We start from the raw sequence: 12769 nt of genomic DNA on the forward strand, positions 1-12769 counted from the left end.
TGCCTTCCTCTTCTTCATTAAGTAGGTCACTGTGCCGGAGTATCAACAATTCATCACAGAGAGAGCTATGGGATTTACATGTGTCGTATGGACTTTAATGCGTCACCCTCAATACTATAACAATTATCCTATTTGAGAAAATAATCTCACGCAAACATTATTCGAGCTTAAAAAATTCAAACACATTATCTAAAAAATTTAGCCATTAGCGGTTGGTATAGTACAGCTAAGTGTTAATTACTTAAATAAGCTCTAATTTTAAATTATATTATTACAAATTAAATTTAAAAGTCATATGTCTCTCAATAATTTTCTAATATTTAATTTAAAATAATTCAATTAAATATAAAAATAATAATAATAATAATAATAATAATAAAAGTTCAAATTCAATCAATTCATTTTTAGCTATCATCTCCCCTGCCTCTTTTAGTCCCGCCAAGTAAGGAGTCAGCAGAGCACTAGGTGTGCAACTCAAATTATAATTCATAATCAATCAAATTCACTCAATACTTTATTTATGAGTACTTCTCCGGACAAACTTTTCCAACGAGCTTTTTAAACCTAAATGCATCGTTTTCTTACTCCTAAGCTATTAAGTTGATTATGTATCGTTTAAAAAAATATTAATATTTAAGTTTTATTTTTAAATTATTATTAATTATTGATAATAATTTTATATTTAATTTATCTAAAAAATTTATTTTAATTTTTTTGCAAACACCCCTGATTACTCTCCCTCTCCGGTACCTTTAAAAACTCCCCGACTTCCTCGCCCTCTGATTTCCCTGATTACTCTCCCTCACAAACGCCATCTAGGTCCTGCTCCCTTTCCCTTACACGCCCTTCTCGCCCTCCTTATGCGCTTAGGTCACGCCGCACTGATAAGAAATCGTCCATTAACGGCGCGGCGCGGCGCCAACACTTGTGGAATTCGGACCCTCTCCGATCTGACCAGACATATCCCGATGGGTCCGACAGTGATTCCGATTAAGGCCATGACTATTTCACCGACGGTGAAAAAAAGGTTTAATGTTTTCGTTGTTTCTTCAATTTTCGTTAGCATTCTTTTTGTTTCTTCAGTTTGCTAATTTGGGTGAGCAATGGGATGGTGGTTCGAGATCCTTAGAAGCCTCATGATTTGGATTCGATTTTTAATTAAGCGAGACAAGCGGGAGCTATAGAAGGATCTGATGATTAATTACGATCGTCTTCTTCAAGCTCTAGAAGCTTTAGTGGGACGGTAAGATTACTCACCGGAGAAACTGTGGTCCCTACTCCTCCACCACCACCTGAAGTTGTCAATCACGCTATCACTTTTTGGAGGAATGATTTTACAATTGATGATGTAAATACAGGAGGACGAGAGGGAATTGAGATGGGGAATAGGACTTCCAATTTGTAAATTTCATGGAGCTTTTGGTATCGTCGAACTCTGAAATTTCATGAAACATGCGTTTACACAAAAAATTCACCAAATTGCAAACACAACTTGTATAAGAAATGTTAAAAGGCACAATAAGTGTCAAAATCTCTTTGAGTAGTGTACAACAAGCGCCAAATTCATCGATGATATTGCTTTGCATCTTTCAAATCGACATTCATCAGCTGTTGTAATCACCAGCATCTGTACGACAGCTTGCAGAGTTTTAATAGTGTATGAAAGTCGTGCTCTCAAATCTCTCATGAGGCACCACCCTTATCATGACTCCCCTTTCCACTCTTTGCTCCTCCTTTAGTCATTTTCACTATATGTCTCTTATACTGTCCTCGTGAATCCCATGTCATATTCATCCCTATTAAATGATGATTTCATCACACTACAGATGGTAGGTGTTTGAAAAAAATGAAAATTGAATTTTTTTTTGGGTAAATTAAATATAAAAATATTGTTGAATGACTTATTTGATGTTTTAATAATAATTTAAGGTTGACGGTCGAGTGATCATTTTGTTACAAATTAATAATATTAGTGATCAATTTATCACTTTTAAAACTTCGGTAGAAAAACAAAAATTTACTCAGACATTAGTGATCATAGATGTAGTTTACCTTTTTCTTTAAATTCTATATTTCACTTCTATTTCAATTACCAACTATTTTTTTCTAATAACCTAAGTATTTTTTTTAATCATCATGTTACATTTTGTTTATATTTTATTATCATATTATTAAAAGAATGACATTTTCAATATGATAATCTTATCTTTCACATCATTTTTAATCAACAACTCACATGTCATTCTTTAAATAATTTTATTTAAACTAAATAAAATAATGACACATATTATTATATTATAAAAAAGAATAAGGGCAAGTATAAACTCAAACCCTAAATTTCTATGTTAATATTTCACCAAAACTTACATTCAAAATTATCATGCAAGAACAAAAAATAAAATGTCTAGATAGAAAAGGAGCTAGACATGTTCGAACATAAATATGAGGAAACATGATTAACCACATCTTGAATATGTTTCTAAACCTGATGGGACATAGATCTAAAACAAGACTTTAATACTAATCAGTCTAACCATGTCTGAATTTTATGTACACATTTAAGCCTCTGGATTAAATTGCTCGATGGACATAAAATTTAGTACTCACTTATAAACTCCTTTCGAATATCAGATCGTTAAAAATCATAAAATTCAAAAAATCAATTTATAAAATGATAGATCCAATATTTAAACGCAAAAAAAAAAAAAAATTATTCTCCTTTCCTCCTACTAAATTTGTCACTTGTTGACTTTTTAAAAGTTAAAATTTTTAAACTTTAATCACGAATATTTTAAACAATTAAATTTTATAAAATATATATTTAAAAACTACTTGATTGAAGAGTTTTAAAATATATTTTTCATATTATTATCGTTAATAAATTTTAAATGATAAGTTGAAGTTAAAAAAAATTAACAAAAAAAGTCAATAATAGATAGATTAGATTTAATAAGACAGAGGGAGTATAAATTATATTCCTGAATTTTAAAAAGCATCTAATCCTATCCGAAACCTCAGAGTGAACCCAATACAAAAGAATAACAAGTATAAAAATCATTAAAACCAAGGCTGTTTCTTTTCCTCCCCATCCTAATCATATGGATAAACCAATAACTTCCTGAAAAATCAGCTACCCCTTGATCGCTTTTTTTTAACTTACCTACATGGAGAATTAGACTTTCGCGTCATGTTCATTGGAATCTGATAAGCTACCAGGCTTCTGTTGTCGGGTCGTAGGGAGAGACAAGCTCCGGCGCTCTTTCCCACCGGGCTTAGATGAAGCGTTTCCATACCAAATCATTCCAACAACAGCTATGATCATCCCCAGAACCACATGTAAATTGAGACCCTCTTTTCCAAAGAAAAAGAATCCCATAATCAACACAAGGATCGTCTTCATATGGCCAAGTACTTGAAAAGACACTGCAGTAAATCTGCCGATGCAGATGAACTGGCTGAGGTTCGTTCCTACTGCTATGGTACACGAAAGTGTGATAAACATCTGCATCAACCAAAAGAAAAAAATAAGGCTGTGAGCGACTAATCTTGTAAAACCGAAGGTCGGGAAGAAACTACAGCTGGAATCGCACACATCACAAATAACTTATAGCCTATGCAAGAGCGCAAAAAGGACAGGAAGACACCAAAAATTTGCAGCAGCCAGATCACATAAAAAAAGTACCGGTGTTATGCGACTCAAATATTACATTATAAAGCAGGTAAAGAGATAGAAAGGAGAGCCAGAGCATTTGTTATAATGTGCTGCAATGCTATAAACATATGTAACACTGACTATTTCTTTCTTTATTTTCTTTGCAGACACCTGTATATGATGCGTAGATGATCATGGACAAGGGAATGTAACCCTCCAAAGATACTCCAATTACATTAAAAAAACTTCAAAAAACAAAACATACTTGCATGGACAAATATCGGTATCCAAGTTCTAGTAACAACATTATAAATCACACTAAAAATTAAATGCTTTTCTTCAACCAGAATAGACTGAACACAAATACTTCTGCTTAACCTAAAATCATTAACTGGAGACGCATCCAGACTGCAACAACATAATATATGCAATGCAAATTAAATATAACCACAGGTCACATGTAACACAAGTAACCGCATGAATTACAGTATGCGCATTCACAGACACAAGCAAATTTATTCGTAAACACGATAACAGAAACTCTGAAACAAGTAAATTAACCTCATTCTGAACCGATGGCAACAGCCACCATGAACAAACCTCATAATGCAAAAAATCTTAATAGATAGAACACTTACAATAGATACTAGGTTATAACTATAGGCATCAACTCTCTTGCTTGTCAACCAATAATCCAGAAATGGACCTAATAGTAGCAGTGTTCCAGCCTGGGCAGGAGCAGTATGTCCCAGTAGGTTAAAGGAACTAAGATTATACCTTCGCTGAAGGTGATGTACATACTGCAAAAATAAACACGAGAATAAATAAATCAAGGCATTATATGTTCTACAAATGATACCACAGTGGTTGTATAGAAGATTCAATTTATATGTACAATTAACAACTTACATACTGCTGCAGAGAAGTACTCCAAACTGCAATGAAGGCAGCTACAAAACCTTTGGTATTAACACTCACATCAGTCACAGTACAAACACCAACACCAAGAAGAACTACAGCTATGCTCAGCTTTGTATCTCTAGAGTACCGGATCTTGTCCATTACAACTTCCAAAAAACAGGATACAGGAATCATACTAAGCTTTGCAATCTGTCATTGAATTAGAGAAATTGTTATTTTCGAATCATCTAAAAAACACAACTAGTAAAATCAGCAAATGTACTTCACCTGATAAAATCCCACAGAGTTCCACATCAGACTAACATTCATTCCAACAATAGAGAAGTTTGCAAACAAAACAAATTTCAAAAGCTCTCCCAAGGGAAGATGAGAAGATTGAATATATCCCAACCATCTTAGAACAGCTGTCATTAAGGTCGTGGTAGCGAAATGCAGACCAGTCAATGTTGTGGCTGCAACAATTTGCAATCAAATACAAAGGAATTAGTGATAGTTTATCACATACTTATTGCAGTAAAGCATAATCAAAACATATTCCTTCAGTAAAAAAACCAGTATCATTAGCTTATTTTTACTTGCAGTTGATTATTATATTAGCATCACATTTGTCCTACAGTCAATGTCAACTACTTCCAGCTTCCTCTTCTTCTCTACTTACAATATCCTCCCTTTATTATTTTATTACTCAATTGTTTTCCACAACTTTCAGCCCATTTCCTTTCCTTCTAGAACAGGTAAAAAGGAATTGGGTGGGCGAGGAAGGAAATCATTGGCCATGAGCTTCTCTTTCTCCATCATTTAAACATATACCAGAAATATTCAATCAAGCTCATTTCTACATAAGAACATTTGTATAGAGTTCTGCATTATCAGTTATCAGCTCAACCAAGAGAATGCGAATAACTGTTTTACAAATCAATTAATGGCAGACACGGGTGAGTATTTTGTGTGTGTGTGTGTGTGTTCAGTGTGTGGGGGGGCAGGGGGGGCAAAAGAGTTTAAATGAAAGTTACCAAAACTGAAACCATAAGTAGCCATTAAGGCTTTATTGACAATAATAATTCCAACAGAAGTGACAACATTGAACATCCAGGCAGACGTATCTACAACTGCTTTTCTATCAGCCTTATTAGTTGGAGCCATTGTATGTTTTGTTGCAAGTGATGACCCCAAATCCTGTATCACTCAGCGTTCTTTAAGTAATCCATCAGTGCACATATGGTGTCCAGGAGTTTTCAACAATCTCAGCTATAAGTCCTACAAAAATATAGCAAGAAATAAGAATAAAATAAATATATAAAACCTGAAGCATTGCAAATTTACTGAAATCATAATACTAATGCTAGTAAGAATAGTCTACAAAAGCATACTGAAAAGATATCAGGAAAATACATTAACTATATGATTTCGTAACTCAGACTAACACACTAATAGCCAGATACACCAACAAATAACAATTAAACAAAAAAAAACAGAAGACTAACTTTACATATCTTATAAGTTTCTAAAAATTTTATTATCCTTCCACCACTTGGAACCTTAGACTAATAGTGATTCACCTTTTACCTAAATACGTGTTTGCAACTCCGACCAACCACTAAAACCTACACTCTACATGATATGAATGAGAAAAGCAAAAGAGTGACTTTATATATCTTCTAGCTAAAATTTTTGCATCGTATGCTAACCAGAATTTTCAAAATCAGTTTCAGAATTATATGGTCAAGATACATCTACCCAACTCAATACCTAGATTTTGAATAAAACATCTTCAGCCCCTGATGCATTGCAACAACAGATCTATATAACCATTAAAGAAGAAAAGCTAACTCAAATTCCATAGGAATATCAAAAAGAGACCAGATTTGTTCGTTCTTATATATAAGCATGGAGTGAAAACCACATCCATAGACATAAAAACCGTTGAGCTCAGTAGATCATCGCGACTACGGGCAGCACTAAATATGAATTCAACTCCAACTTAGGATTTCTGAATTCTACAATTAAACCTGTTTGGATCAAATTCAAAACACAGTTTCATGCAGAAGATAGTTCAGATCTAATTATACATTTGGATCCTCCCTCATCAAAGACAGGTGTAGAATTCCACAATTGTTAAACACAGTGATCATAGAACGGTAAGAAATGAACTATTGAACTGGCTGTTGTACTTCAGATTTGCTTAAGTGATCAACCAGAAAAAGAAGAGAATTACACTTAATTGTTTTAAAACTAAAAATAACAACAAAATAAATAAACTCTCATCAATCACGTCACAGATCCAGATCAGGTAAATATGAAAAATAATGAAAACAATGATAATTAGATCTAGCAAAAAAGTGTTGGATCTCGTAATTAAAATCAATGGAGAAAGCAAATAACAGATCTAACACATCAAAATGGATAGGAAAACGACGGGCCATCGTACCGTTTTGGAAAGGCAGACGTCGCAAGAGAGATTGAAAGAGAAAGGACTGTTTGGAAATGATGAGGACGGCAACCGTAAAATACAGCCAGGGGGTAGCCTTAATTATTTTGTTTGGATCCCTAGAGAGTTAGAGAGAAAATAAAGAGAGAGACAACGGAAAATTTTTAAAACTTTTTGTAAGTGTTAAATTGGTTGGTAAATGAAGGGATCGTGGAAGGGAAGACGAACAAAACAAAAACCAGGCAGACAAAAGCCAGCAAATCAGATGTGAACATCAAATTGGAATTTCATAGTTTATTCTCTTTCTCAAAACCGAGATGGGATGGAATTGGGTAGGGGTACGGAAAACACTAAAATGAAAAATAACCTATTATATATTATAATTTTATGTAAAATATATTTCATTATTTGTTATTTTTTAAATATTTATTTCTAGTGAAATAAATCTATATTTTATATTGAAAATTTTAAATATATTAACAACATATACATATTTATGTTTTAATTGTTGAAATTTAATATTTCTAGAAAAATAGTATTTTATTTTACTATTGAAATTACTAAATAATTTCTATTAAAGTCTATTTACACTTGTGAAGTTACAATTTATTCTCTACATCAATAATGTATATTTATAATCAATATATTGATAACATATATTATAATTCATTCATTCGATAAAATTATGAAATAAATTAATACATTCGATAAAATTTTGATATAAGTGTAGCCTAATAATATAATATAACTTTTTGTTAGGAAATTATTGAAGTTGAGGGAGAAAGTAAGGAGACTGTTCCATTCTGATATTAACTGATCTTAAGGTACATGTAGTTGAATTTGAGAGAACATAAGGGAGACGAAATATAAAGAAGTGAGTCATAGACTCGTTTAAATTTCTTCCCATATTATGAAGCATTTTATGATAGTTTTGATGACTATATTGGATAGGTTGTCCACCAAGGATAGATTAGTTCGATATGGTATTATTACGGATGATGTGTGTGATTTTTGTAGTATTGATATTGAATCTAGGAACCATCTATTTTTTTATTGTTACTACTCAAGAGGGATTTAAGAGAAAATAATTGCAAATTTACAGGCTTATGCATAGGCCTCTTTGCTAGAAGGAAAACCTTCAAAGGGCAGTGGATAATATGAACGACACTTTACTTCTTGTTTTTATCCTTAAGATGTTTTGAAAGGAGTTATTGTATTGCATTTGGGAAGAGCGTGATCATAGATAATTTAGAGATTTTATTCCTTTGATTGATGATATTGTTGAATGTATAAAAGAGGTTATTAGGACTAAATTATTTGACACTTTATAAACAAGATGATATAATAAATATGAAGTTGTGTATATATTGAGAAATGTTATAGAGGCATTTGACTATGTTCTTTGTTATAGTTTGCAACAACTTGGTTTGTAATACTCCAAATTTTGGGCTAGTAGTTTCAGGTTACCCGAGAGGTAAATGGACCAGTGAATTTCATAATTTAAGTTGTTGTGCTTATTTGAGTCATTTTTTCCCTTCATTTCTCTTTTCTTCTTCCTTTCTCCACTATTTATTCTTCATTCTTCCTCCCAAGTGCCATAGCTCAAAGGTAAGTTTTTGGGCATCTTTCATGTTTTAATTTCATTCATAATCCCACCAGTATCATCGTTTTAATGATTCAAGTCTTGGGTTCTTTCTAACTAAAGAAAAAGCGAGGGTTTTCATCTAAATCATAAAGGAAATGAGTGTGGCTAAGCAAGGAGTTTCATTTCGGTATTTAAACATCAATGTAGTGTATTTCTAATCCTTTAGAGTGTTAAGGCTTTCATAAGAATGATGATTTGTTAAGATTTTGGTATTTGAATATTTTAGGGTTTTATACTTGATTCATGCCATAGATGACAAATTTGATGTAAATCATGCATTTTATAACACTTTAAGAGCCTAAGTAACTTTCTAAAGCTTTAACACATGATTAAGAACTAAACTAAGACATTTAGGATGATTTTTTGGTGTTTCCCGAGCTTAAATAAGACATTTATGGGTTCGAATATCGATATTGGATGAATTGGGACAAAAATTAAGGATTTCCAGTTGGGAGTATCAATACTACTGGAGGGAGTATTGATACTGCTGGAGAGAGTATCGATACTGCTGGAGAGAGTATCGATACTGCTGGAGAGAGTATCGATACTGCTGGAGAGAGTATCGATAATGTCCCTACAGTATCGATACTCAAGGTATATAATATTAATATTGGGCTGTATTTTTAGCAATAAAACTATTTTTTATATTGATACTCATAGAGGTATCGATACTTGACCCTAGGGTATCGATATTGCAAGTAAAGTATCGATACTACCCATTTTGGACGGTTATATTTGACCTTTTTAAGACCCGTAAGAGCGAAGGATGATCTGTAATGGTAGAAATTAGTTTGTAAAGGACGTAAATGGCCAAAGCGGCCTGGAGTTAGTTGTAGTCGAAGTAATCATAGTAGGCATAATACGTTCAAGTAACTACAGTCAAGCGTGTAGCAAGTATCTAATAATGAAGGATCGTTGCAAATGATGTATTGACAAGCGATATGACGAATATATCATATTATGAAATAGTGGAGTAGCATACTGCAATAATGTCAGTGAATGGTGAATGCACAGTTGTCCCTCCAATTCGAGGGTGAAATGGGGAAAACGTAGTGAGAACGATTAGAGTGTCGCTACCCAGTATTGAACCCGAGTTAAGTATCGAGCTAGCTAGTGTTTCAGACAACGAATATCAAGCGTAATAATTGTCGTAAAATCACAAAACGCGTAGAGACTTCTCTAGAGATAGAAATGTCTAAAACACCTTAAGTAACGAATGACCAGAATAGAGGAACTTAATACACTAGCAGAAGTAACAGACTAATAAACCCCCACATAACGTTCTAGGTAAGAGAACGAGTGTGATAATAGCTAGTGAGAGGGTTACCTCACTTGAGTATGTCTATATATGCTAGAGTGTATTCAGACTACCTTAATAGGGCATTGTCAGTGCGTGAAGCACTTTAGTGGCTAACTATGGCACAAAGCCTGAACACTCACAAGGAGTGGATTAGCGATGTTAGTGTTTTGTGGCCTTTGGGCCCTTAGATATTCATGTATAGTTGAATCAGTCCAGTACATCATATATCCTTAAAGCTTGGCTTGACGACTATGTGAAACCGAGTCAATGCTTCAGTTAAGTGGGAATTGTACTGATGCTATGTGACACTGAGTTCCCCCTCCATGATCTACCTGATGGCTATGTGAATTTCACTAATGCTATGTGAATTTGGGTTTCCTTGGTTAACTAGTGTCTAATGACAATGTGAAATCAGATAATAGTAGTGTTACATTCAGATAATGCACATGAGTGTTAGTGTCGCATTTAGATAATGCATAGCAGTTATAGTATTAGGGTTAGAGCCATTAGTGGTGTACTCATGGTGAGGCCCTTAGTAGAGTACTAAGGGAAAAATGACTCCTACTTCAGTGCTAGAACTGTTAAACCCTAAGTAGGTAGCGCTTGATTAAGATCATGCATGTACCTACTGATTAGTACAATGTCTTTAGCATATTTATGTTTATAGGACTCATAATGCTGCTCTAAATTAGCGATTATACCACTAGACTTTGTAAGCTTAGCGTTAGGATGTTTTTTGTTCGTAGATCAGTAGCTCGAGCCATTTGTGGAGCACCGTCGCAGTAGGACTTCCAATATCTTCTTCAGAGTATCGTACTATAGCTTAGTGAGCATATGTATTCATAGGACCTTACTCATGTATTTGGTTTATCAACTCTGAGTTTATACTATTTTGATTTTAAATTATATGGCACAAAGCTCCAGTTTATAAAATGTTTTTATAATTGTTAACTACGTCTAGTTTGATACCATATTATATGTTTCGAAAAGAAATAAACAGATTTTGAAAATCAAGAGTTGTCTCGGCGAGTCAATGTGATACTTTAGGTCCATTTGAATTTAAGGTGTTACATGGTTGTTTTCTTGAATAAATATAAAAATTTTACTTATCTAAAAAAATTAATGCAAAAGTTTCGAACTCATTATTGGACCATGGGAATTTATTCTTAGTTTGTTTCCTACACTATATTTCCATAAATTCACTCCAATGATTTTATTTTATTGCACGTGTATTTATTTTCATATTTTAGTATATATTTTTATATACTAAATTTTAATTAATTAATTAATTAGGTGATTGGATATTTGTTTGGATTTAATTAAATTCACGTGTTTATAAAATTTTAAAATATTATTAATTTTTTATTTTACTTAATTTTCTAAATAGTAAATTGATCATATTAAATGGCTGTCCCTTTTTCCCATATGTATGGGGTAAGGGGGAGGTAAGATAGTAGGTTACCCCCAACACCAGTTTGAGAGCAGCTTCCGTAAGAGACCTCCGAATTATGAAATGCCCTCCGTAGGACTCGATCCCACGACCTCAAGGTTAAGAACCTTGTGCTCTACCAACTGAGCTGGATGGTCATTTCTTGTAAATTGGTCATATTAAGAATCTATAAATAGATAGATTTGATCATCGATTTGTTTATTAAATATATATTTGGCACAAGACAAACAAAAAGGAAATATTTAAACATCTAATTTTTCATAAGACATTTTCATTATATATTTTCTAGTATTTTATAGTTTAAATTGATTTTTTTTAATGTGATTTATTTTCTTAGATTTTTTTTAAAATTTTTGTAAAATTTTTTATATTTAATTTTCCATAAAACGTCTTCCTAACTTTTCACTTTGAAGTATAAGCACTCAAAATAAGATTATTTTATTTATTTTATATCAACATAATATTTTAGTATCATTTTAATAAAAATATTAATTATTAAAATATTTAATATATAATATAATTTTAATAATTTTATATTTTTAATATTATTTTAGTATATACTCAGCTATATTATAATAATATATTATATTATATTTTAAATTTAATAATATATAATAAATTATTAATATTAATTATCATTTTTATAAAAATAATATTATTAAATTATTAATAATGAGTAATATTATTTTATATATTTGTTATTAATATATTACTGCATGGATCAATTGACTTCAGTGGTACAAAATTATTGTTATTCTTTGAGGTCCTCGGTGATAAACAATAATTTATTATATTTGACATTTATAATATGAAAATATATCAACTAAAAATGATTTACATGACATTACCCAAACATTGTAAAATATTTTTCCGCAAACAAAATAAAATAAAATTTGGAAATTATTTTCCAGTAATTATTTTACGTAAATCAAATTTTAAATAATTTAGTTTACATAAACTATTTGTCATAAAATTAATTATAATGTATCAAACAAGTGAAAATGATTTACATGATATAATCAAAACAACGTAAAATAATTTAAAAAAAAATATTTAAATAAAATAATTTTAGGGTTGGTTTGTTTCACTAAAAACGTTTTTCAAAAAATATTTTCTATAAAATGAATTATATTTTATGAAAAACATTTTACGATATTTGGATGATGTTGTTTAAACCTTTTTTTCACTAGTTGATGAATTTTTTAAAAATGATTTATTATAAATATTAAATACAATAAATTATATTATTTATCATAAAACTTAATATTATTATTTTTAAAATATTTAAATAATTTATTTATTATTAAATATTATTTTTATAATTTTATTAATAAAACTATTAATATTGATATATTTTATTGAAATAAAAATAT

At 31.3% G+C, this 12769-nt stretch overlaps 1 protein-coding gene across 1 annotated transcript; it reads right to left on the reverse strand.

Annotated features, from left to right (window-relative positions):
- Positions 1 to 3082: 3082 nt before the first annotated feature.
- Positions 3083 to 7301, reverse strand: LOC120154452 (UDP-rhamnose/UDP-galactose transporter 6). Its single transcript, XM_039166205.1, has 6 exons — positions 7002 to 7301; positions 5587 to 5830; positions 4841 to 5025; positions 4562 to 4762; positions 4291 to 4452; positions 3083 to 3502 (listed from the first exon to the last, which is right to left on the reverse strand). The coding sequence occupies exons 2-6, from the start codon at positions 5714 to 5716 to the stop codon at positions 3173 to 3175; spliced, it is 1008 nt and encodes a 335-aa protein (XP_039022136.1). The 5' UTR covers positions 5717 to 5830; positions 7002 to 7301; the 3' UTR covers positions 3083 to 3172.
- Between the last annotated feature and the right edge of the window lie 5468 nt (positions 7302 to 12769).

Source organism: Hibiscus syriacus, unplaced genomic scaffold (genome assembly GCF_006381635.1).
Source record: "Hibiscus syriacus cultivar Baekdansim isolate YM2019G1 unplaced genomic scaffold, ASM638163v2 tig00111131_pilon, whole genome shotgun sequence".
Lineage (NCBI taxonomy): Eukaryota > Viridiplantae > Streptophyta > Magnoliopsida > Malvales > Malvaceae > Hibiscus > Hibiscus syriacus.